The 27635-nt window shown below is 36.5% G+C and overlaps 1 protein-coding gene across 4 annotated transcripts in view; it reads left to right on the forward strand.

Moving 5' to 3' along the window:
• Positions 1 to 27089, forward strand: part of Slc17a5 (solute carrier family 17 member 5) — a 46407-nt gene extending 19318 nt beyond the window's left edge. For 2 of the 4 annotated variants that reach the window (XM_026391357.2, XM_077801773.1), the window contains 5 exons: positions 7492 to 7650; positions 11521 to 11653; positions 14341 to 14488; positions 21892 to 21982; positions 25688 to 27089. In XM_026391357.2, coding sequence (XP_026247142.1) covers positions 7492 to 7650; positions 11521 to 11653; positions 14341 to 14488; positions 21892 to 21982; positions 25688 to 25825 — 669 coding nt within the window. In that variant the 3' untranslated portion in view covers positions 25826 to 27089. The remainder of the gene's footprint in view (positions 1 to 7491; positions 7651 to 11520; positions 11654 to 14340; positions 14489 to 21891; positions 21983 to 25687) is intronic. The other 2 variants (XM_026391353.2, XM_026391355.2) reach the window with 2 other exon arrangements.
• Positions 27090 to 27635: the final 546 nt, after the last annotated feature.

Consider the following 27635-nt stretch of genomic DNA (forward strand, 5'->3'; position numbering starts at 1 on the left):
CTGGAGATGTCACGCTAAGAGAAATAAGCCAAATCCAAAAAACCAAAGGTCAAATGTTTTCTCTGAAAAATGGATGCTGATCCACAATGGCAGGGGGGAAGAGAATGAAGGGAGTGAGGGGAAGGGAGGGGACATGGGAATGGTGGAATGAGATGGACATTATTACCCTATATACATGTATGATTACACAACTGGTACAACTTTGCACCATGTTCAACCAGAGGAAGAAGAAGTTGTGCTAGGGGCTGGAGTGATACCTCAGTGATAGAGTGCTTGCCTAGTACATATGAGGCCCTGGGTTTGATCCTCAGCACCACATACAAATTAATAAATAAATAAAGTTATTTTTTTAAATTCCTTTAAAAAAATTAGTTGTGCTACATTTGTGTGCATTGTGTCAGTGTCAAAATGCATTCTACTGTCATGTATGATTAATTAGAACAGATTTTCTTAAAAAACACTAAAAATAGGCTGGGAGATATAGCTTGGTGGTAGCGCACACCTGAATTCAATCCCCAGTACCACAAAAATAATAAATTGTCAGGGCTGGGGATATAGCTCAGTTGGTAGAGTGCTTGCCTCACATGCACAAGGCCTGGGTTTAATCCCCAGCACCGCAAAAAACATTATTATTATTATAATAAATTGTTTGAAAAAATTCCAATTTTTTCTAGATTAAAACCATGAAAAAAATTACTTTTTGAAGTCATTCTAGGGGCTGAGAGTATGGCTCAGTTGTAGAGCACTTGCCTAGCATGCATAAGACCCTGGTTTAATCCCCAATACCAAAAATAATAAATAGAGTTGGTCTAATCCACCCATGCTCCCTCCCCAACTCCCCATTATGAGTCAGCATTCTTATATCAGAGAAAACATTTGACATAAGTTTTTTGGGGGAATTGGCTAACTTCACTTAGCATTATATTTTCTAACTCCATCCATTTACCTGCAAATGCCATGATTTTATTCTCTTTTATTACTGAGTAATATTCCATTGTGTATATATGCCACATTTTTTTTTATCCATTCATCTATTGAAGGGCATCTAGGTTGGTTCCACAGTTTAGCTATTGTGAGTTGTGCTGCTATAAACATTGATGTGGCTGTGTCCTGTAGTATGCTGTTTTGAAGTCCTGTGGGTATATACCAAGGAGTGGGAGCATTTATGGTCACTCTTTTTTTTTTTTTTTGTGGGAGGGGTGCTGGGGATTGAACTCGGGGTCTCTTGACCACTGAGCCACATCTCTAGCCCTATTTTGTACTTTACTTAGAGACAATGTCTCACTGAGTTGCTTAGCGCCCCGCCATTGCTGAGGCTGGCTTTGAACTCACCATCCTCTTGCCTCAGCCTCTGGAGCTGCTAGGATTACAGGTGTGTGCCACTGCGCCCAGCTGTTGTTCATATTCTTGATCATTGCCATTCTGATTGGAGTGAGGTGAGATCTTAGTGTAGTTTTGATTTGTGTCTCCCCTGATTGCTAGAGATGTTGAATATTTTTTTCATATATTTGTTGGCCATTTGTCTTTCTTCTTTTGAGGAGTTTCTGTTTAGTTCTTTTTGCCCATTTATTGATTGGGTTATTTGGGTTTTTGGTGTTTTTTGAGTTCTTTGTATATTCTGGATATTAGTCACCTATCAGAGGAGTAGCTGGCCAAGATTTTCTCCCATTCTATAGGTTTTCTCCTCATGCTTTTAATCATCTCCTTTACTATATAGCATATGTAGTTCTAATTCTGATTTAGAAATTGCTACAAAAGAGGAATCAAAACTTTAGGGAACCATAAAATTAATTCAAAAGGCTGTCTCATGACTAGCTTATAGACCACTTGTACTACTACTTTAAGTTCATCAACTACTGCTGTTTTAAAAGATCTTTTTTTTTTAAGAACTATAGGAAGACATTGCCATTTCAACCACTGAGTTTTTATTTTCTGTATACCTGGTATTGTTTGGTTTTTGTTCTTTTCTTAACTATTGAGGATAGGATGTTTTACAACTGTTTTGTTTTTCCTTTTATCTTTTAAAAATAATGTACAATTTTGCAGCATTATGAAGGAAATAAAATGGGAAACTGAGCTTAAATATTTAGTTTCTGTAAATTAAGAACATTAGATGCTGAGCGCAGTGGTCCATGCCTATAATCCCAGCAGCTCGAAAGCTAAAACAGGAGGATCACAAGTTCAAAGCCAACCTCAATAATGGCGAGGCACTAAGCAACTCAGTGAGACCTTGTCTCTAAATAAAATACAAAATAGGGCTGGGGATGGGGTTCAGAGGCCAAGTGCTCCTGAGTTCAATCCCTGGTACAAAAAAAAAAAAATTATTGCATGCAACTTTTGTAAATCAACTGCTGCTGTTTGCATTTTATAAGAAAATATTTTTCTATGCAATGTCACACTAGAATATATTCAAGTATTTGTTGAATGACCTTACTCTCCTTATATTCAAGATTTTACGCATTTGGCAACAAATAATTTTTATAGTTTGTTCTTTTCCATTTCAATTTGTATGAAAAAAATGCTGCTTGAGCTATTGTTATAAATTTAATGATAAATTACCTAAACTTCAGTACTTCATCAATTTTTCTTCCATGAATTTCATTATCACTCAAAACTGCTTTTTTTTTTTTTTGACAGTAATGTGGATTGAACCCAAGGCCTTGCACATTCTGTGCAAGAACTCTACCACTGACTTGACTCCTCAGACCTTTCAATTTTTTAACTTTTGAGACATAATCTCTGTATTGCTGTTGCTAGCCTTCAATTTATGATCATCCTGCCTAAGCCTCCTGAGTAGCTGGGATTACAGACATAAGCCACAATGCCTATTTTATCACTCAGATCTCTAAGGAAAGTTTACTTTCAAACTATTGCCTTGACAAATGATCTGAGAAATTTTTAAATTTCCTACCTGTGTGTATTTTCATTTATCAGCAGTGGCATTTTAGAAGAATGTAGAGCTCTAATAAAAGCTTTCATAAGATTTTTTGGCCAACAGTTGGCTATAATGAAGCCATGGAGAATATGTGTTTATATTGCTTCATTGGCAAATCATCTCTGATAATAATGTCTTGGAAATAATAACAAGAAAATAATCTCTGGATTTAGAAAATCAGAAAAAGCTGTTTGTACTTCATTAAGGTCTATGATAACCTGTGCTATCCGATGTGGTAGCCACCAGCCCCAAGTGGGCATTAAATTTTAATTGAAACTGATATAATTAAGGGTAGAAGGTGTAGCTCAGTAGTAGAGCACATGCTCAGCATGCATGAGACCCTCATTTAAATCCCTAGCACCGTTAATAAATAGTAATTTAATTAAAAATTCCATGTTATCAGTTACAGTAGCCAAATTGCAAGGACTTAATAGCCACATGTCTATTGGTTACCATATTGAACAACACAAATATAAAATAACATTTTCATTGTCATAGCTACATGTCTGTTGGTTACCATTGAAAAAGACAAATACAGAAGAACATTTGCATTATCATAGAAGGTTCTATTAGACAGTGCTACCTGGGACAATGCTACCTTTGGTAAATTGGATGATTCTCCCAAAAAAAGCCTTGAAGAATTTTTTTTAATGTCTCTAGATACTTGGGTAGTTTATCCTAATAACATTTAAAAATTTATCTTGGGGCTGGGGATGTGGCTCGAGTGGTAGCACGCTCACCTGGCATGTGTGCGGCCCAGGTTCAATCCTCAGCACCACATACAAACATAGATGTTGTGTCCACCGAAAAACTTAAAAAATAAATAAATATTAAAAAAATAAATAAATAAAATAAAAATTTATCTTTCCTAGATACAGTAGCACGTGCCTATAATCCCAGCTACTAGGGAGACTGAGGCAGAATGATCACAAGTTTAAGGCAGGATGGCAACTTAGCATGAGACCTTGTCTCAAAATAAAAAAGGGCTAGGGATGTAGCTCAATTGTAGAATGTCCCCTGGGTTAAATCTCCAGTACCATAAATAAATAAACCGAATTTGTGATGTAGCTTAATGCTAAAGCACCCCTAGGTTCAATCCCCAGTACCAAAAAAAAGAGAAAACCTACTTTTTGTCAGGCTCATATGTTGGACATACAACTGATTTTGATTGGGTGATTCTCCCAAAAAACTCCATCAGATTATCAAAAATTAAATTGAGGGCTGGGGATGTGGCTCAAGCTGAAGCGCGCTCGCCTGGCATACGTGTGGCCCAGGTTCGATCCTCAGCACCACATACAAACAAAGATGTTGTGTCTGCCGAAAATTAAAAAATAAATATTAAAAAAATTCTCTCTCTTTAAAATTCTCTCTCTCTCTCTCTCTCTCTCTCTCTCTCTCTCTCTTTAAAAAAAATAAAATTGATATTTATAGGATGTGAAAATATGCCAGTCTGGCTAAAAATGTTTCATTTGTATAAATAAGATTACTACTAAATACTGGCAGAAAACTATAAAAGACACATACAGACCATACAATCTTTGAAATATTTCACTTCCTTTATGGATTTTAAAACCATATTAAAATGTTCTTAATTCATTCAGTCTCTAAAATCCTCTTCCCTGAGCTCTTCAATCAAGGGGATGAGAGGAAGTGGACTTTCTTTTAATCTAATCTTTACAGCAAGATTGATCCCTAAACTTGCTGCACATTGAATTCCTCTGGGATCTTTAAAAAACTATAGATGCCAGCAAGATACAATGGCTTGTGCCTGTAATCCCAGCTACTCAGGAGACTGAGGTAAGAAGATCACTTGAGTCCAAGAATTTGAGTTCAGCCTGGGCAACACGGATCTCATCTTCAAAAATGTAGATGGCTGTCTGGATGGATAGATTTCTCTCTCTCATAGATGGACCACAGTAGATAGATTAGAGGTGGATGGGAGAGATGCCTACCTCTCATTCATCCCGAAACTATGTAATTGGTGTGGAGAATGATGTTGGTCTCCCTGGTTGACTTTAATATGGCAGCAAAGTTTAGGAACCATTTCTCTATAGAACCAGCTGTAAAAGCCTTCTAAATTTTAGATTCCTTGGTACTACATTCAGATGATTTTTGTTGTTGTTTTGCTTGTTTTCATTTGTTCAAAAGGTCAGGGGGAAAGTACAGGCATCTGCAATTTTTAAGTGCTAGAAGTTATTCTGAAGTACAGCTGGAATTAAGACTCACTTTTGTAAGCCTGGTACAGTAATCCCAGCAGCTTGGGAGTCTGAGGCAGGAGGAGTACTGGTTTGAAGCTAGCCTCAGCAACCTAGTGAGGCCCTAAGCAACTCAGTGAGACCCTGTCTCAAAATGAAAAATAAAAAGGGCTGTAAATATGGCTCAGCGGTTAAGTGTCCTTGGTTTTAATCCCTAGTACAAAAAAAAAAAAAATCACTGCTATAAAAGAATAAATTCCCCTCTTCCCTTCTATCCCTTATCTCTCCCACCCCTCTTCATTGTACTGGGGATTTAACAGGGAAACTACTGAGCTATATACCTATCCTTTTTTAAATTTTATATTGCAATAGAGTCTTACTATACACCTCGGACTCTCAACCTGAGGCTGGCCTCGAACTCTTAAGCCTCCTGGCTCAGCTTCCCAAGTCACTGGGATCATACAAATGCACCATTGCACCTGGCATACCCCTTATATCTCTGTTATAAGATAGGAAATAAAAGAGTATATCTACTAAGATATCCAATAAAAAGTCCATATGAAAAAGGCCAGAAGAAGGTTAATGCTGATTTTTCCTCTTTTTGAAATAACAGTGAACCCTGGAAACAGAAACAAATTGTTCTTGTTTTTGAGAAAGGAACCAGAGAACCTCAGTGTATAGAAATATAAAAATTCAATACCCCAGACTAGTGATCTCCAAGCTTTCTTGATCATGCAACCCATCCATAAACAGGTAGGGGGCTCACAATCTGAATGTATTTATATTTACTCAGAAGTTACCCAAATATATTATTGTACTTGCATTCATCATAAGTATATACAAAAATAGACTTTTTTGTGTTGTACTGGGGATTAAACCCAGAGCCTTGCACATGTTAGGCAAGCACTCTATCACTGAGCTACATCACCAGCCCAAAAAATGGACCTTTTAAAGGGTGAATAAAATGAAATAAAAAGTATACATGTATATTTTTAAAGTTTTTAATAGGAATAACCTTTTTGCTGTCACTTTAAAAATAGTACTAATTAGTTAACATAATACTGCTGTCTAATGAAGGCCATGTGTTTGAATATGCTTTCTTTTATGATTTCCTGTTGTTTTGCTTGATGAGTTAGTTAGTAACAAAATAATCAGGAGGAAAAATGGCAGCTTAGATGCTTTCTTAATGTTCATCATGCTTATATTACTATGATTCTCCTCTGTTGCTCTGTAGGAATCTTTTGAAGACATGGTCCATTATTTGAGGTTTGTTTTAATTAAAACTCAAATCATAAATCCACTTACATTACTTAAATTGTAAACTTCAAAATATGTCATAAAACTCTGAGGGCAAATAGACAAGTGAGGATGCCATTATTAACTCCTCTGAATTAGGGAAATCATTCCATACATGATCGTCCAATATATCTAGAGCCAGCCTATTTATTAAATATTGATAGAGTTTAGTTTCTTTTTCAGAAAAAAAAAATTAGTGTAAATAGAAATTCTAATAAGTCTTTCTTCACCCCAGTGGGTCATCTTATATATCTCTGGGGTGCTTACATCTTACTTTGAAGACCACTACTAGATATGGCTATATACAAATCCTTTCTATTACATAATTTATTTTTCTTTTTGAGATGGGGTCAGACTGTGTTGCCATGGCTGGTCTTGAACTTGTAGGCTCAAACAATCTTCCCACCGTAGCCTTCCAAGTAGCCAGTACTAGCAACGTAAGCCACCATACCCAGCTTGCACAACTCTTATGAATCATTTACATTGAATAAAGATTGAATAATAAAATATTAATTCTAACTTGATCTTCTGATCTCTTTTATTTATCCTTATGTGAACTTTTTACTGTGATTTTGAAACTATTCTCTATTTCATGGAGATATTGATGTTGAAGGTGACTTCTAACATCATAAGGAGTTCTTAGCGTTGACATTATAACTCTACAATTATATTGCCATTTTTTCCCTGTAATCCGAATCCTGAACTTTCTAGTTAATATATATAAATACATATATATATATTTGTATATATAAATTTATATATATATATATTTATATATGTGTGTATGTATATATTTATGTATATTGATATATGTATGTATATATATTTATATATATATATGAACTTATATATTTATATATGTATGTGTATATATTTAATGAAACAATTAAACATTTATAATGTATTCTTCTATTTAATATCTCAAAGGAGTTGATTTTTAAATGTAGAATTTACTAATCAGGGCTGATGTTCTCTATGTGGTCTAGATTGAGTCTCAGCTGATAAGATACAGGTCTCAACATTAACACAGCTATAGCTTATTCTAGCTTTATCTGTTTTCTTTAGCTTTCTTCACAGAAGTCAGTGCCATGGATACCCATTTTAAAATCACTACCACTTTGGGCTATTGTAGTTGCTCATTTTTCGTACAACTGGACTTTTTATACTTTATTGACATTATTGCCTACTTACATGAAGGAGATCCTAAGGTTCAATGTTCAAGAGGTAAGAAATAATAATTATCTGTTTCTTAAATAGAATATACATTTTACAATTACATGCAGAATTTATTTTTATATATTTTGAAACTCAAGTTATTTGTGTCTTCCCTTTTACTCTGCTGTACTAAATTTTAGGAACTTTTCTTTTTTGTCTCTACTGTTAAGCCTTCTCTTTATGTTAACTTTTTTTTTTGGGGGGGGGGGATTGAACCAAGGATCTCACACATGCTAAGCACATGCTCTGCCAGTAAGCTACATCCCAGCCCTGTGTTAATTCTTAATTCATGATATATTTTGCCTAGAATCCTTTTATCTGTAAGATATTATTAGGGGACTGGGGTTGTGGCTCAGTGATAGAGCACTTGCCTAGCACATTTGGGTTTGATCCTCAGCACCACATATAAATAAATATGTTAAATAAAGGTATTGTGTCCATCTACAACTAAAAAATATTTTTTAAAAAAATATATTATTAGGCCAGCATGGTGGTGCACACCTGTAATCCCAGCAGCTCTAGAGGCTGAGGCAGGAGGATCACGAATCCAAAGCCAGCCTCAGCAAAACCAAGGTACTAAGCAACTGAGTAAGACCCTCTCTCTAAATAAAATACAAAATAGGGCTGGGCTACTGGCTCAGTGGTCAAGTACCCCTGAGTTAAATACCTAGTATTAAAAATATATATATGTAGGGCTGGGGATGTGGCTCAAGTGGTATCGCGCTCGCCTGGCATGCGTGCGGCCCGGGTTTGATCCTCAGCACCACATACAAACAAAGATGTTGTGTCCGCCGATAACTAAAAAATAAAATATTAAAATTCTCTCTCTCTCTAAAAATATATATATATAACAGTTATTATTGCATGTAATCAATTATGCAATAATAACTGTTATATATTTAAAAAATAAAAAAAAAAAAAAATATATATATATATATATATATATATATATATATATATATATATATATATATATATATTGGGCTGGGTATGTGGCTTAAGCGGTAGCGCGCTAGCCTGGCATGCGTGCGGCCTGGGTTCGATCCTCCGCACCACATACCAAAAAAAAATAAAAGATGTTGTGTCCGCGAAAAACTAAAACTAAATAAATAAATAAATACTAAAATTCTCTCTCTCTCTCTCTCCCCCCCTCTCTCTAAAATAAATAAATAAATATATTTTTTATTAGTTCCTGGCAATATGCTAGGATATCAGATGACAAATTTAAACAATACTTTCTTGTAAAAAGAATGATAGTGAGGCTTTACCCATGTCCAGCCTTATATCTTAAATAGACATTAAAATAGACATTTCTCCAATGATTACAGATGACCAGTAGGTACATACAAAGATGTTCAACATTATTAGTTTTTAGGGAAATGCAAATCAAATTCATAATTAGATACCACTTCATACCTATTACAATGGCTGTTAAAACACACAAACACACACACACACACACACACACACACACAACAAGTGTTGATGAGGATGTAGAAGAATTGGAACCTCCTACATTGGTAGTAGGAATGTAAAACATCTGCTATAAAAAATAGTTTGGAGGCTGGGGATGTTGCTTAGTGGTAGAGCACTCGCCTAGCATGTGCAAGGCCCTGGGTTCGATCTTCAGCATCACATAAAAATAAGTAATTTAAAAATAAAAAATAGTTTGATACTTCTTCAAAAAGTTAAAAAGTTATCATATGACCCAGCAATTCTATTCCTAGGTCTGTACTCAAGAAAATTAAAAACATAGATCCTCTTGCAGGTGTGACTCAGTGGTAGAGCATTGAAACCCTGGGTTCCATCCGCAGCCCTGGGGTGTGGGGAGGGGGGAATATATTGTGTATTTAAAAGATATGTGAGGGGCTGGGGATGTGGCTCAAGCGGTAGCGCGCTCGCCTGGCATGCGTGCGGCCCGGGTTCCATCCTCAGCACCACATACCAACAAAGATGTTGTGCCTGCCAAAAACTAAAAAATAAATATTAAAAAAATTCTCTCTCTCTCTCTCTCTCTCTCTCTCTCTCTCTCTCTCACTCTCTCTCTCTTTAAAAAAAAAAAAGATATGTGAATAGGATTTGAAAATATTTCTATCATATAGAAGCCTTTTTTTGGCTGGGGAGGGTGGTAACTAGGGATTGAACTCAAGGGAACTTGACCATTGAGCCACATTCCCAGCCCCATTTTGTATTTTCTTTAAAGACAGGGTCTCACTGAGTTGCTTTTCACCTTGCTTTTGCTGAGGCTGGCTTTGAACTCTCAAGCCTCCTGCACCTCAGCAATTCAGCAATACTATAAGCAACCTATCTCAAAAATTGGTTTAAAAAAGGGGATACAGGGCTGGGATTGTGGCTCAGTGGTAGAGCGCTCGCCTAGCTCGGGCGGGACCTGGATTCGATCCTCAGCACCACATAAAAATAAAATAAAAATAAAAGATGTTGTGTCCACTGAAAACTAAAAATAAATATTTAAAAAAATTCTCTCTATATTAAAAAAAAAAAGGTAGACAGAGTCAATCCCTGGTACCAAAAGAGTCAAAGGACAGTGAAAATGTGGCAGAGTCAATGGATTAGGGTTAGGTATTAGAGGGAGTGAGCTGGAGAGATAGGTAGTAATCAATGGGAAGCATGAAACTAAGATAATCAAAAGGTTGAAGTTATTAGTAATAGGAACCTCTATGCAGAAAGTAGGAGACTGGAGCCATAGTCCAGGCAATAGATGAGCAGTGCCTCATATGGGTAGAAGAAGGGTAGACAAAGAAGCAGAAAGACTCATCTTTTTGTAAAGGAAGTAGAACAGACAGTGCTTGACAACTGGAGGCAAAACGTGGGAAAATAAACTACCAAGCGCCCAGATTCTGGGAAAAGAACAAAACTGTATGCTTGTATGTGAACATAAAATGCATTTTCAGCTCTAAAATAGTTTGAGCTAGGTATAGGGTCACAAACCTATAATCACAAGTTTTGAGTCCAGCCTTGGCAGTTGCAAGACCCTGTCTCAGAATAAAGAAACTAAAACTAGGGTGTCTAGGAATGCACATCTATAGATACTTGTGAATATTATTACTGTCTGCTCTAAGCAAGATGATGCTTTTCTTATGGGAAAAGGAAGATAGTTATGATTGGGCCAGAACCATGGAAGGACTCTGTAGTGGCCAGCAAAGTTCTGTTTCTTAAAGAGAATTATTTCTTGACCTAGGTGGTTCTTAGAATAATTCATTAAGCTTTACATTTAATTCATTTGGTTTTCTTTGTGTGCATTTTATTTTGTAATAAAAATATACATTTTGAAATAAATAAGTAAAAATGGCCAGGAGTGGTGGCACATGCCTATAATCCCAGCAACTGGAGAGGCTGAAGCATGAGGACTCAAATTCAAGACCAGCCTCAGCAACTTAGCTAGGCCCTAAGCAACTTAGGGATACCCTGTCTGAAACTAAAACAATAAAAAGGATTGGGGTATAGTTCAGTGGCCCTGGATTCAATTCCCAGTACCAAATAAATTAAAAAAGCAAAAATCAAAGACAAAAAATGGTTAGTGGAGAGAATCAACAGGCTAATAGAAAGACTTATCTTCTCCCACAACCCATATTCCAGAGTTAAGCAGACAGGACTGTGATGAGCCTGGTTTCCCTCTAAAACAGATTCTTAGGGAGCTACATTGAACTAAATCCCATAACCCTTCCAAAAGCCAAATGTATTTACTGTAACTATATCAACATTAACAGAATATTGCTACCTATTTCTTTTGTTATCATTGTTGATAGTTGGCTTTGATATGCATGTATTTGTGTGTGTGTGTGCGCACATGCACACACACGCACACACTTCATTTTTTCCTTCCACCTTAATTAATCTGTATCTTCTTATTTCTTCCAGAATGGATTTTTGTCTGCATTGCCTTATTTTGGTTGTTGGTTATGTATGATTCTGTCTGGTCAAGCTGCTGACAATTTAAGGGCAAAGTGGAATGTTTCAACTATATGTGTTCGCAGAATTTTTACCCTTATTGGTGAGTGAAGTGAATCAAGTTTTGTTTGGGGTTACAGAGAGTTCTTTTTTTTCTTAATTTTATTTATTTTTATGTGATGCTGAGGATTGAACTCAGTGCCTCACACGAGCTAGGCGAGCATTCTACCACTGAGCCACAACCCCAGCCCTGTTTGGGGTTACAGTTATTGAAATGGGGGGCCAGTGAGAATAAAGTATTTTTCTACTCTCACACATAATTAACCCAATATTCCACACCAAAACATTTTACCTCTGGTCACCAATATGTGTGTGGGGATTTCTCGCACACAGCCAGTTCCTGCAGTGGATACCAGCTGAGTGTTCTGTATTTCAATTCCAACACTACCTACCTATGTATACTGTAGGTCCCACAAGTTGAGAGATAAGTCCAATAAGACCACACACACACACACACACTTCAGATGCCAATCTCAAGTCATTTATATATTCATATATATATATAAATTTTTTTTGTACTGGGGATTGAACCCAGGATGCTTTGCCACTGAGCTACATCCTAGCCCTTTTTATTTATTTATTTATTTATTAAGACAGGGTCTCACTAAGTTGTTAGGGCCTCACTAAATTGCTGAGGCTGGCTGTGAACTCATGATCCTCCTGAGCCACTGGGATTATAGGCATGGACCATTGCACACAGCTTGTACACTGTACTTTTGAGTAACCAGCTATAAATTGGTATTCCCATGACCCCATGTTAAGTTCAATTAACTTCCTAGAGCAGCCCACAGAACTCAGTTACTAACACTACTTATGTTTACTTGTTTATTATAAAGGCTATTGCAAAGCCAATAGTTGAATGGCCAGATGGAAGAGCGGCTGAGGGCAAGGTATGTGGAAAGGGGCAATGAGATTCCATGCCCTTTTCAGGAGCACTACCTTCTAGGAACCTTCATATTTTCTGCTTTTTGGAAGCTTATCGGAGCCTTGTCCTTTTGAACTCTTATGTAGGCTTCATAATGCAGACATGGTTGAGTAAAATAATTGGACATTGATGATCAACTCTCGTTAGGCCCCCTTCCCCCCCAAATATTGGAGGCAGCTAGAGCTAAAAGTCCCAATCTTCTAATCATGCCCTGGTCTTTCTGGTCACCAGCCCCCATCCAGAAGCAACAGGCACTAGTCCCAGTAGCACCAGTCATCTTATTAGCAAACAAAAGACAATCTTATCACTCCAGAATTCTTAGGAGCTATGTGCAGAGACCAAATATATATTTCTTCTTATAATATCAAAACAATACAAGGCAAAATAAAAACAATAATCTGTCATTTATTTTGTTCACATATTAAAACACTCTGATGCATTTAGTGCATTTAGTACATGATGGGTTTTTTTGAACCATTTTAAGGATTAAGATTTATAATTTCTGTTGACTCTGTCATAGTTCATGGTCATAAAAAATGACTTATTTTGCTAAACATCATCTCCAGGATTTTATAATCACTTTGTTTCATCTATAATTGGCAATGAAAATAGTTTTTCTAAGTAAATGCACTTTCAATTTCAAAATATTTACTAATATCATTATAACAAATGAATTCTAAATCAAAGATCTCCAAGGAATCTTAAGTACTCATGTGTTTGAGACTCTTTTCAGAAAGTTGAATTTTAGAACTATCTGAGAGAGTTATTTATCTTTTTAAAGGTCTGTAGTAATTAGAGACCCTGAAAGTTATTGATGGCTATACTTCAGTAATTACATTGTGAAAGGATCCTATTTATATTAATTCTGCAAACATCTGCCATCTAACCACTAGAACATGCTGTCTTGTTCCACTGCTTACTTCCTTTGACTCCATATCTACAAATGACATAAATCCCTTGGATTTAACCTGATTTCTCTTTTTTAGTTTTCTATGGATGAACCTGCTCCATTCTATACAATACAATAGCTACTAGCCATTTACAGTAGCCACTAGCCATTTAAATTTAAGGGGGCTGTTTAAATTTAATTGAAATTTTAAAATAAGTTCCTCAGTTGTAGTATATACAAATGCAACATTTTCATTATCACAGAGTTACTACATAGCATTGTTGTAGACACAAAAAAACTGACAATCACTATTTGTACTTTATGCCTAGTTGCCTGTAATGACCTATACATAACAGATTTTACTTATTAAAAACAGAGATTTTTCTAACTTTATGCAATACAATTTATTATTTAATTTATCTTCTTTTGTTATTCTAATTTTAAGTCATCATACTCTTGTTAAATATGGCTTCTCTCTGCACTCATACTTTTCAGTCATTCTCTTTTTTATCTTTTTTTTTAACTCTGTAGTCCTTTAGCCGAGTTCTGATCACATGCAGATTGTATAATGAGATTTTGGTTAACCTCATTATGGTTAACTATTGTATTAGTTGTATTATGCCCATATGTTTTTTCTTTTCTTTCTTTTTTTTTTTTCAGTGCTATGGATTGAACCCAGGCCCTCATGCATGCTTCTAGTGCTGTATCACTGAGCTGCATCCCCAGCTCTGCTCATAGTTTTCTAACAGTTTTGGAGTTTTGTTCTTTGATGAAACTCATACATCACTCATGTGTTATAAGCAATTCAATGTTTCTACATTAGGTGGCAGCAGTGTCGAATTTCAGATTTACACTATTTTAAGGTAGAGCAAATATTAATGCGGGAGCTTTTTCTTTTATAACTTTTTAACTCCAGGAATGATTGGACCTGCAGTATTCCTGGTAGCTGCTGGATTTATAGGCTGTGATTATTCTTTGGCTGTTGCATTCTTAACTATATCAACAACACTGGGAGGCTTTTGCTCTTCTGGATTTAGCATCAACCATCTGGATATTGCACCTTCGTGAGTACAAGTATAAAGAGTTGCTGTGATTGACTTTAAATTCTTTTTTTAAATCATGGTAAAACATAAATAACATAAGATTTACCGTTGTAAGCCAGGCATGGTGGCACACGTCTGTAATCCTATCGGCTCAGGAAGCTGAGGCAAGAGGATCACAAGTTCAAAGCCAACTTCAGCAATTTAGCAAGGCACTAAGCAAATAAATGAGACCCTGTCTCTAAATAAAATGCAAAAATGGTCTGGGGGGGGTTTTCTTAGTGGTTAAGTGCCCCTGGGTTCAATCAGGGGCTATGCAGTTGTTTTTAAATTTAAACTTTTAACTACCATCACCTCTGTCCACAGATAAATGTTTGTTATTTATTGAGTGTACATGTAGATGAAATATGAGCTCAAGAAGCTTAAAATAATAGGGAGGGTCTGGGGTTGTGGCTCAGTATAGAGCACTTGCCTAGCAAGTGCAAGGCCCTGGGTTCAATCCTCAACACCACATAAAAATAAATAAATAAAATAAAGGTATTGTATCCAACTAAATAAATAGATAGATAACAATGAAGGAAAAGAATATTTGGAAAGCAAAGTAATTTCAAGGCAACTTTGCTAAATTTAGTGATATATGAAAAATCAGATAATTTGAAATAATAAACAAACCTTCAAGTTAAGGACTAAAGGCACAAGAAGCCACCTCTATAGGAGAAAGGGCAGATAGATGTCTACTTTCCTAATGTGGATGCACAGTGACTAAGGGCATGTATTTGAAATTTATAAAAAAGGAACTAAACCTAATTACCCAAAATGGATTCAAGGAAATAGTAAATAAAGAATTGAAATAGGTTCTTTTATGCTACTAAGTCAAAGAAACAAATCTTGAAAATATTTCTCTTAAACAAATTATACTGTTCAGTTATGTAGCTTTTAGAATTATGGAAAGTTAGAACCAGGAGGATATAGAGTAATCTCATCCTATTAGTCTTGTCCATGGACCAGAGTCCTCAACATCACCTGAGAACTCAGAAGAAATGTAGAATCTCAGGCCCCAACATGGACCTACTGAACTAGAATCCATACTTCCAGGTATGGTGGCATATACCTATAATTCCAGCTGCTCAGGAGGCTGAGGCAAGATGATTACAAGTCCAGGGCCAACCTAGGAAACTTAGTCAGACCCTGTCTCAAAATCAAAAACATAAAGGGAGAAGGATATAACTCAGTGGTAGACTTAAGACTTAAAATCAGGTCTTCTAGCTCCAGAGTCCAAGGATCTTTCAAGTTGCCTCTCACTTACAGTTGTCCCTCAATATCTACAAGGGATTGGTTCCAGGTCTCCCATGGCAACTAAGATCCAAGGAAGTTCAAATTTCTTATATAGAGCTGGGCATAATGGTGCATGCCTCTAATCCCAGTTGCTTCAGAGGCTGAGGTAGGAGGACGAAAGTTTAAGCCAGCCTCAGCAATTTAGTGAGAGTCTAAGCAACTTAATGAGACCCTGTCTCAAAAAATATAAAAGAAGAGGACTAGGGATGTGGTTCACCGGTTAAGTGCCCCTGGGTTCAATCCCCCGGACCAAAAAACTAAAATAAAGAATCCCTTATATAGGGCTGGGGTTGTGGCTCAGCAGTAGAGCGCTCACCTAGCATGTGCAAGGCCCTGGGTTCAATCCTCAGCACCACATAAAAGTAAATAAATGAAATAAAGGTATTGTGTCCAACTACAACTAAAACAACAATATTTTAAAAAATTTTAAAAAACTGCATAGTATTTGCATATAACCTACACCCTCCCATATACTTTAAATCATCTCTAGATAACTTATCATACTTAATATAATGTAAATGCTACGTAATTGCTTTAATACTGTATTATTTAGGGAATAATGACAAGAAAAAATGTACATGTTCAGAATTTTTAAAAATATTTTTGAGGGGTTGGGGTTGTGGCTCAGCAATAGAGTGCTCACCAGATACGTGCAAGGCGCTGGGTTCAATCCTCAGCACCACATAAAAATAAATAAATAAAGGTATTGTGTCCAACTACAACTAAAATTAAATTAAATTTAAAAAGCCTAAAGGGTGCTTGAGTCCAGTTTGGACAAAAATTAAAGAAAATAACCAGTCACAGACTTGTTGAAGCATAATTTGGTAATTCTTCCTCAAGGAAAATCTGGGAAGCATCACTAAAAACTTTTAAAATACACATACAAATAAACTAATTCTAAAAATTTCTCCTGAATAATCCATCAGAAAGAGCAAAAAACATAATTTTTTTTTTTTTTAAGAATTTTTAATATTTATTTATTTTTTTTTTAGTTCTCGGCGGACACAACATCTTTGTTGGTATGTGGTGCTGAGGATCGAACCCGGGTCGCACGCATACCAGGCGAGCGCTCTACCGCTTGAGCCACATCCCCAGCCCATAACATAAATATTTTTGATTTGTGTTTGGTTGAATCTACAGATGGGAAAATCTTAAAGAACTGGTTGTTTAGAGATCCTCGTAGTTGTTTTGAAAACTCAGGGGAAAGAACTCATTGCAGAGACACATACATGGTTGCTTCAGTTGATGTAAGTGTATCATAAAACTAAGTAAATAAATATAAGAAGTAAAAATTATAGAGAATATAAAGTTACTTCAGCAGCCACCCAGCCTGAAGGAAGGTAATAATTGACCTACTCTATTTCATGGAGCAGAAGTATAGTTTAGGATTCATCAGGTTCCTAAAGTCTATCCAAAATTCTAGAATCAGGTGAAACCCTGCTCTCTTGAACTAGAAATGAAAGAAAATCAGATCATCAAATAAAAATTAGAGCTATTGTCAAAAGAAAATGGAAGTGGATGCCAGAGAAGAAAAAAATATCCAAGTTACTTACCCTATAGGATAGGATTTTGAACAGTTATTGCCACAGAATTCTAGTACTCCAACAGCACAGAATCCAGACTGAGTTCATACAACAATGTTCTCTTCCAAGCAGTCATCAATCTTTCATGGCCCTTCCTGGCCAAGTGTAATATAAATACTTGAATGAGCTTCTTGGTGCTGACATTTAGAATTTCACAGCATTCATCTGCACTTAATATCTGTCACCAAAAAGACCTGGCAACATCACACATTCCTCCTACTGCCAAGGTGCTAATAGTTTTTTTTAAAAAAGAGAGAAGGAGACAGGGCCTGCCAAGCTTGGTTAATTTAAGATCCCTAAAGGGGATAAGCCAAAAAAATCTGTGCCTCGTAGTTTTGTTATTGTATTATGTATGGATATATGGTTTTTTTAAAAAAAAATCGTGATGTGTACAGATAACTGAATTTGGTTCAGTAGGAATCTTTTTTTGTCCTAGAAATTGAACCAAGGGTCATTCTACCATTGAGTCCCATCCTCAGCCATTTTATTTCTTATTTTGTGACAGGGTTGCCAAGTTACTAAGGCTGGCCTTGAACTTGTGATCCTCTTACATCAGCTTCCCAAGTTGCTGGGATTACAGGCATGCACCACCATGCCTGGCTAGGATTTTTTAATTTAGGCACCTTCCCATTCAAAATGTGGAAAGGGATTTCAGATAATAGTCTGTAGCCTAGGTATTGAAGATCCAAATCCCTAATAGAAATTGCTTTATCCCACAATAAGACTACACTTCCCTAGCATGTATGAGGCATTGGGTTCGATCCCTAGCACCACATAAAATAAAGGTATTGTGTCCATCTACAACTAAAAAAAAAATATTTTTAAAAAAGGACTATATGAGTGAATAAAACAACAAACTACTTTCAACCAAAATTTTATTTTATAATAACACTTATTCTTTCAAAAGAAATTGAAAGCTGTGATTAGACTTTGTATATGTCTAGGTAACCATTATGAAAAATAAATTAATAAATGCCATTTATGTGCTTAAGTACTTTTTTTATATACCTTTGTTTTATTTATCTATTTTATGTGTGCTGAGAATCAAACCCAGTGCCTCATATGTACTAAGCAAGCGTTCTACCATTGAGCTACAACCCCAACCCCTTAAGTAACTTTTTTAACCAAACTCCTCTATCACTTTGCCAGAATATCAAACCTAAATCTAATGAGTCCTCTAGCATCTACAGGGCTACATCCCTCCAGTGTGCTGAAACACAGGGGACATAAAAAAATCATGTTAAATGTTGCACACCTATAATCCCAGTAACTCTGGAGGCTGAGGCAGGAGGATCACAAGTTCAAAGCCAGCCTCAGTAATTTATCGAGGCACTAAGCAACTCAGTGAGACCCTGTCTCTAAATTAAATACAAAAAGGAAAAAAAAATAATTAATTAATTAATTACAAAAAAGGGTTGGGGATGTGGCTCAGTGGTTGAGTGCCTCTGAATTCAATCCCCAATATCAAAATAAAAGGGGAGGGGATTATGTTAAATGATACTTCAGGGATGTAACCTATAAAATCCAAAATTTAGGAATATGTACAAGACAAACATCTCAGTATCTTCAATCAAAAAAAGACAGCAAGTCAGGAATGGTGCACATCAATAATCCCAGCTACTTGGGAGGCTACAGCAGGAAGATCACAAGTTCAAGCCCAGAGCAAGACCCTGTCTCAAAATAAAAAATTAAAATGGACTAGAAAAGTAGTTCAGTAGTATAGCACCCCTGGTTTCAATCCCATGTACCAAAAGAGAGAGAGGGTAATGACAGCAACTTTTTTAAATGAACTAGATGATACCCACAGATTGGTTTTGTTATTGTTGTTACTTGCAGTACTGAGGATTATCCAGGTGCTCTGCCACTAAGCTACATCCTGGCCACCCTCCCCCCCCCACCTTTTTTTTTTTTTTTTCATACGAGGGATTGAATACAGGGGAACTTAACCACTGAGAAACATCCCCAGCCCTTTTATATTTTTAATTTTGAGACAGGGTCTTCCTATGTTGCTTAGGGCCTTACTGAATTACTGAGGTTGTCTCTGAATTTGTGAACCTCCTGCCTCAGCCTCCCAAGCCACTGGAATTATAGGCATGTACCACATTCAACTCCAGCCCCTTTTATTTTTATTTTGAGACAGGGTCTTCTAGTCATATAAAATTCCTGATCAGAAATTTGCACCCATGGAGTCCATTCCCAGGGGGAAAGGAGGACTACTCTGCATGGATCAAAGCTCCCACATTCAGTGTTGTCCGGGCCCCATGACTCTGTGCTGTAGGTCACATGCCACCATTCATTAGTAACATGTATTGAATAAGCACTTGCATTGTACTGGGCACTAGATATAATTAAGGGAAATAAAGCATGAGTTTGAAGTGAGACTGGAGTCAGAATCAGCAAACTCAAATTAGGACAATTACTTTAAAACCATAAAGATATTGATATGACTGATCAGTATGAGAAGTACCAAGCAAGGGGTTAGGATGGAAGGAGTGTGGATTTTAGGTAGCATATTTATAGTATGAGCAAAAATAGATAGCAGAGATGAACATGGCAGATATGATCTGAAGGTGTGATTGTGCAGTACTAGGGATAAGGCTGTATAGATGGGCCAGGGCCAGGTCATGGTAAATCCAGGCAAAAGACTTTAATCCTCTTTTTTTTTTTTTTTTTTTTTTTTTTTTTTTGCCTTTTCTCTCTTTTGGACTGGGGATTAAACCTAGGGGTGCTCTACCATTGAGCCACATCCCCAGCCTTATTTTGTATTTTATTTAGAGACTGGGTCTCACTGAGTTGCTTAGCACCTCACTTTTGCTGAGGCTGGTTTTGAACTCATGAGCCTCCTGCCTCAGCCTCCAGAGCCACTACGATCACAGGCATGTGTCACCACACCTGGCCTGCAGTCTTCTTAAAGTAAATGTTAGACCATCCTTGTAGGTACCTGAGTAGAAGAGGAGTGACCTGACAAAATCATGACTATTCAAATTAAATTTTATACAATCTGAGAATGCTGATCAACTATATGTAAAATGTCCTTAAGAATGTTTATTCTCTGAGGTTCTATTTCTTGATTAGGTGTTAGTGACATTGTTGTCTTTGCTTTGTGAAAATTCAGCAAACTGTACACTAGTGGCTTGTGTATTTTTTCATATGTATGTTATATTGAAAAAGATTTCCTTGCCAGGTGCCATGCCACATGCCTATAATTCCAGTGGCCTGGAAGGCTGAGGCAGGAGGATCACAAATTCAAGGCCAGTCTCAGCAACTGTCTCAAAATAAAAAATAAAAAGGGCTGGGGATGTAGCTCAATGGTAGAGCACCCCCGGTTTCAATCCCTAATACCAAAAAAAAAAAAATTATTAGTACACCTAATAGGGTGTGAGAGTGCTCCATTAGGACCACTGGACATATTACATGTACATATTTGTGAACTCAGATTGTTATTACATACTTGCATGAGCTCACACCTAGTAGATCTAGGTTAGAAGTGTTTAGGTTCCTAGCCCAGTGTGGTGGTGCATGCCTGCAATCCTAGTAGCTCAGGAGCCTGAGGCAGGAGGATTACAAATTCTAGGCCAGTCTCAACAATTTAGTGAGGTTCTAAGCAACTTAGCAAGACCTGTCTCAAAATTAAAAAATTAAAAGGGCTGGGATTGTGCCCCAGTGGTATAGCAACCCTGGGTTCAATCTTCAATCCCCAGTATCCCCCCAAAAAAACCTTTAGATTTCTGATAATCAGTCTAACAAGATTTCTTTATAGAAAATGATAAGTACTTCATTCTTCTTAAGATGGTACTTCCTGAATATCTTGGCCATAATAGACTTTTTTAGTTTACATACATTCCTTATATATTATAAATTGAAAAAATCAACAGGACATTACCATTTTTCAAATACAAGCAGAAATTCTTTAGATTTCTATCTAAGCCAGGTATACTGGCACACACATGTAATCGCAGCAATTTAGGGGGTTGAGGCAGAAGGATCACAAATTCAAAGCCAGCCTCAGCAACTTAGCAAGACCCTGTCTCAAAATAAAAAGGGTGGAGATTTGGCTCAGTGGTAAAGTGCCCCTGGGTTCAATCCTCAGAACCAAAAAACAGCGCCTGCAGATGTAGCTCCGTGGTGGAAAGTTGGCATAATATCAAATGAGGCCCAGAGTTTAATCCCCAGTACCAAAAAAAAAAAAAAATAGTAATAATAAGCTAGACACACAAAACTTCCTATCTAGATACAGTGATTATAGAAATCATATGTCAGCACTATTCTGCATCAGGATAAAAAGGATAATTTCACTGGTTGTATTCCTCTATGTAATGTTAGAATGTTAATTAACTATTGAAATGCAAGTTTTCCATCAGCTGAATATAAAATCCTAGTTTAGTAAATCATTTCTTTGAAACATAAAATTTCATAAGAAAGCAACCTGACAGTAGAATAGCAATCTGTTGAAAAAAGCTGCTTCAATGTGTAACATAGTAATAAACCTTTATGAAAATGTATCCCCAGGTATGCTGGTATCCTCCTGGGCATCACGAATACATTTGCCACTATTCCAGGAATGGTTGGGCCTGTCATTGCTAAAAGCCTGACCCCTGATGTAAGTAGACATTTTGCTTATAAACTGAAAAGATTTGGGAATTATGCATTTGTATCAGAGTTGAGTATATTTTAATGGTAGAGTTCTGAATGTTTATTTCATTTCTTTTCTTTGTGGTGTTAGTGATTGAACTCAGGCCTCATGTGTTCTAAGCAGGTGTTTTACCACTGATCTACAGCTCCAGCTCTTTTTTTTTTTTTTTAAAGAGAGAGTGAGTTAGAGTTTTTTAATATTTATTTTTTAGTTATTGGCAGACACAACATCTTTGTTTGTATGTGGTGCTGAGGATCGAACCGCACGCATGCCAGGCGAGCGCGCTACAGCTTGAGCCACATCCCCAGCCCCAGCTCCAGCTCTTGAATATGTATTCTTAAGAAATTCTTTATGGCAACAAAATCTATAAGCCTTAATGAATGAGAAAGTATATATTTTTAAAGGATACTCTTTGGGTTTTAGAACAGTATAACTAAGTTAAATGATAATCCTGTGGTCAAAACCACACAGTATTAAAAGCTGTGGTAGTTTACCATATAAGTAATTTATGTATAAAATAAAACAAATAAAAATTGGCAAAATAAAATGATTCAAAAAAGGGACCCATCAGGGTGAGTGAGGTGTCATGAAATAATGTGAGAATGAAGGAGGAACAGTTGAAATAGTCAACAGTGTTTGAAGGGCCAAAAGACTTGGGAAGACCTGATGGGTGTCTTCACGTATTTGAAGGGCTAGATGGTGACTTATTCTCAGTAGTTCTACAAAGACAGATGGAGAGAAGTTATAGGAGACATTAGGAAATTTTTCTGTTCAAAGCTGTTACTTTATAAAATGTGCTGCCTTATGAGTCAGTCAATAAGCCCTGAAGCAGTGGAACATTTACTCAAAAGGCATTTCTGGAGTGTTTATCAGCATTTTAGATATTAAAGATTCAAAGGCAAAATGACAAACTTCTCCTATACTTCTGAAAAACTCAACATTTACAGATTATATGTAATCATAGAGTTAAAATGCAGTTTGACAGATGCTACAGAAAAAAAAGATTGTGTGGCATGCTACTGCAAGAGAGGAGGGGAGCAGTGGGGAAGGAGCCCCTCAGGAGTAAGCCATGTGGGTGTTAAGGGTCTGACACATAGGCCTGGGCAAGGGCACCAAGTGCAGAGAGGCAAGTGGGCCAGGGTTGGTTAGGTCTTAAAGCTGGAGGGCAGCATGAGGCCAGTTCAGTCAACAGAGCCTTTTGAAACATTACTCTTTCCAATCCTACTTTCTAAAGTTTAAACGTATCTCAAGCCAAGCACGGTGGCATATGCCTATAATCCCAGTATTTTGGGAATTCAAAGTCAGTCTCAGCAATTTAGCAAGGTGCTGAGCAACTCAGTGAGACCCTATCTCTACATAAAATATAAAAAAGGGCTGGCAGGCTGGGGTTGTGCTCAGAGGTAGAGCGCTCACCTAGCATGTGTAAGGCACTGGGTTCTATCCTTAGCACCAAGTAAAAAATAAATAAATAAAGGTACTGTGTCCAACTACAAGTAAAAAGTATTTAAAGGGGGGCACGTGGGAGGTGGGGGCTGGAGATGTGGCCCAATGGTTGAATGCCACAGGGTTCAATCCCTGATACCAAAAAAAAAAAAAAAAAAAGTTTCTTAAGGCTGGTGGAATAAGTTCTTCAATAGGCTAACTTAAACCTCTCAAGAAAACCTAACTTTCTGTTTGGCTTTATGATCCAGTCAATATCATATCTAATTTGTTGAATTTCAGTACATAAAACCTTCTTACCAAATATCTTGATTTCAGACACATATGTGTTCACCACTGTTCTCCACTCTTCACCATTTCTCATTCCTTACTTAAGTGAATTGGTGCCTCACATCACTATTTCCTCTCAATAAAAAGGAATGTTGCATGTTGCAGTAGTTTTTTCTAAAGTTCTGTGTCTCAATATGGACATGCCAGAACTGTTTTATGTTGTCTTCTTAGAGCAATATGGCAACCTAAGAACTTAGATCTACACACTACCATGTTTTAGTTATCAATGTATAATACCATGTATTATAGTTGATAATTCTAGCACTTCTGCTAGAGAAATATGGATTCCTGAACTGAAATCCTGAGTGTTTGTAAAGTAGGAACTGAGCTGGATTTTGAAGATGATATAGCTGGATGTAGTGGCACACACTATATGGTATCAGCTCCTTGGGAGACTGAGGCAGGGGATTAATTGAGCTCAGGAGTTCAAGATCCATAAAATAAAACACACATCTGTAACCTCAGCAACTCATGAGGCTGGGGCAGGAGGATTGCAAATACCAGGCCAGCAAGAAGGACTCTGTCTCAAAATGAAAAAGGGCTGAGGATGTAGCTCAGTGCAGAGCACCCTGGGTTCAATCCCCAGTACAGGAAAAGAAAAAAAAATGAGATTTCTGGTACAGTTGATTGATTTTAAATCACAAATCAGGGTAGCCCACATAAAGATTTGTCTTAGGTAATCCTAAGAAACTATCTTAAATATTTCTTTCTGGTACAAGATATAATTATTGACTAGATTCTCCCCTAGAATGCTGACACATCATTAGCGTATCTAAATTTTAGTACTAAAATTAGTTGCTAAATTTTAGTTACTGAGTTTAGTTGCTAAAATTTATGATGTATTTCTAAAATTTTTTACCTCACACAAGTATAATAGCCACAGGTAGCTCCTTTCTTTCTCCATGTTTCTCCTTTTTTCCTAAATAAAATGACTTCCATAGTGCCTTACCTTTTCTTCCACATTGCCAGTACTACTATTTAGTTTTTGTTTGTTACAATGCTGCAAAGTAGCACTCTGGTTAGATTAAAATTATGAAAATTTTATAATTGGTTGTTAAAGGTAGTCCTATAACCCAGAAAGTTATGTAACTTTGATGTTTTTATACTACTTTTTAGGTTATACATTGAACAATTGTTGATTTCTTGTAGACAAATCCCATGCATGCCCTACTTTGTGCCAGTCAAAACTTTTTACACTGGTTGGACCTCCCTGCAACATCCCAAATCCTCAAACCTGAACTTCAGAGTCCTTCTGAACTTATGATAAGAAGGACTTGATTGATCCACTTGATTGATCCACCAGACACCTCCCACCTAAGAATTTGGGAGATGAACGCAGAATATAACTTGCCTAATAACACATGATTCAAGAGCATGCCATATAAGCTTTTTTAATTTTTTTATTGAAGTATAACATGTATTTTTAAAATACACAAGTCATAATTATACAGCTGAACCAATATTCAAAACATTAACATATCTGTGTAGCCATTCCCCAATCAATAAATAGATCATTGATCCCTCAGCAAGGGAATTTTGCCTCTTTGATATTCCTGCCACTCCTCCCTCACCCCTTCAAGAGGAACTATTCCTGACTTTTAACCATAAATTAGTTTTGTCTGATTTTTAGCTTTATATAAATGGAATCACTTCATATATACTCTGTCTTCTTTTGCTTAACACTTTGTGAAATGTATCCATATTGTAGCTCATTCATTCTCATTGCTATATAATATTTCATTGAACTTACACACCACAGTCCTACTGCTGATGAACATTTGAGCTATTTCAAGCATATCTTTGATGAATAATGTTGCTGTCATAACAATTTTGTGATACAACCTTTTTTATAAACTGGACACAAAATTTTTTCATTTCATTTTTTTCTTTTTTTCTCTATAGAACACTGTTAGAGAATGGCAAATTGTTTTTTGTATCGCTGCTGCTATTAATGTATTTGGTGCCATTTTCTTTGTACTATTGGCCAAAGGCGAAGTGCAGAAGTGGGCTGTCAGTGATTACCATGGACACAAAAACTGAAGAAAACAATAAATAATCCTCTTTCTATAAATGTACTTTTATTTATCATGTAACCTGAAAAGTGCCTTTGATATTTTAATGTGTAAGCATTCTATATATTAAAAAATGTACTTGTATTAAATTTTAAGGCTTGTAATCATGAAGTGTCACTAGTTGCCAGATTAGGAAAATTTGCTCTTTTTAATAATTAATATATATGCAGGACTTTAAACTTTAGGTTCAGATACCTGGCTGCAAGTCAGGTGACATGAAATAGGAGAACTCTATTTATTGTTAAGGGCCACATTTAAGGGAATGAAATGAAATAAACCCTCTTATACTGCTTATCAAGCTAGATAATAACCTCAGGTTTTGGTAAACACCTGTTTTTGTTCACTTTTCTCATGAAAACTATTTGTTATTAGCTCTCTGTGACACTTAGTCTCAAACTTCAGCATCTCCATAGAGCTGCTAGCCACTGTATAATTATGCCTGGCACCTAAATTGAGCAAAGCATGCCCAGGCAGCTGCCAAGCATTCTCTCCCTGGCGTCAGGGACAGAGTGCCCAGCATTTATCAGAGGCAGCACCCAAGTCAGAGCCAATGCCAAAGTCTTTGTATGGTGTTCTCCTTCTGGGGCTATTAATGTGTATATGAAGCCCTGAATAGACAAGAGCAGTGAGATCCACAATTATGGTCTTGATGCAGTCTCAAACTTCCCCTTCCCAACACTTTGGACTATCTACTCTCATGGAATCTGGAAAAAAAAAATGAGATGCCCAATCTATCCCACAAATAATAGCATCCTTTACTAAAACTAATTTCATGTGAATTAGAGTATAAATTCTGAAATTATTTTTTTAACTACATTAAAATAAGACAAAAAAATTTTAAATCTCTTTTTCTTCAGCTGGCTTCATGTAAGCTTCTGGTTACAGTTTAAAGTGACTTTTAGGGCTGGGAATATAGCTCAGTGGTAGAGTGCTTGCCTAGTACTCATAAGACCCTGGGTTTAATTTCCAGCACCATAAAAATAAATAAGTGAAAGTGGCTTTTTAAAGACCACAGGGCCTGTGGCCTATGGAATCATCTGTACTGTTTGTTCCTGAAATCTTATTTTTCCTGATTCATCTATGGTGGTTATTGAGCATACTCTGAGGGCATTTATGTTTAAAATTTGGTTTATGTTTTGTTTATGATTACCTGTAATGTTTTAACTGAAAATGTTTAATGTAAGATGATGTGAATATATTTATGTAAATTAATTTTTAATGTGTAAATATAAATTAAGTTGCTATGGTGATATTTCTTTTATAAATCATCAAAATAAACCTTTTTGATTTTTCAATCTGACAGTTCCATGGTATTTTCTCATGTCCACAGTGACTATTTTTATATCTTCTCTGTATTCTCCTGAAGCAATCCATCTACTTCAAAATGCATCTCTACCACCACCAAACTGAGGAAACAGACCATCAAAGTGATACAGCATCGGAAATCTTTATTGCCATCCATCTTCCCTTCATAGTTCTAAAAGGGTCCACCCTGCTTTTTATTTATTTTTTTTTTTAGTTTATTTATTATTACTATTAAGTGTGTGTGTGTGTGTGTGTGTGTGTGTGTGTGTGTGTGTGTGAGTGGTGCTGGGGATTGAACCAGGGCTTTGTGCATGTGAGGAAAGCACTCTACCAACTGAGCTATATTCCCAGCCCCGCACTCTGCTTTTTAAAGTACATAAGGACATCACTGATTCTGTCTCCTCCTACCTCCTCTAAGAACTTGCTTCAGTAATTCTTCTAATTTGCTTCTTCCATCTGTTTCTCTGACCCTT

This window comes from Urocitellus parryii, chromosome 8 (assembly GCF_045843805.1).
Source record: "Urocitellus parryii isolate mUroPar1 chromosome 8, mUroPar1.hap1, whole genome shotgun sequence".
Lineage (NCBI taxonomy): Eukaryota > Metazoa > Chordata > Mammalia > Rodentia > Sciuridae > Urocitellus > Urocitellus parryii.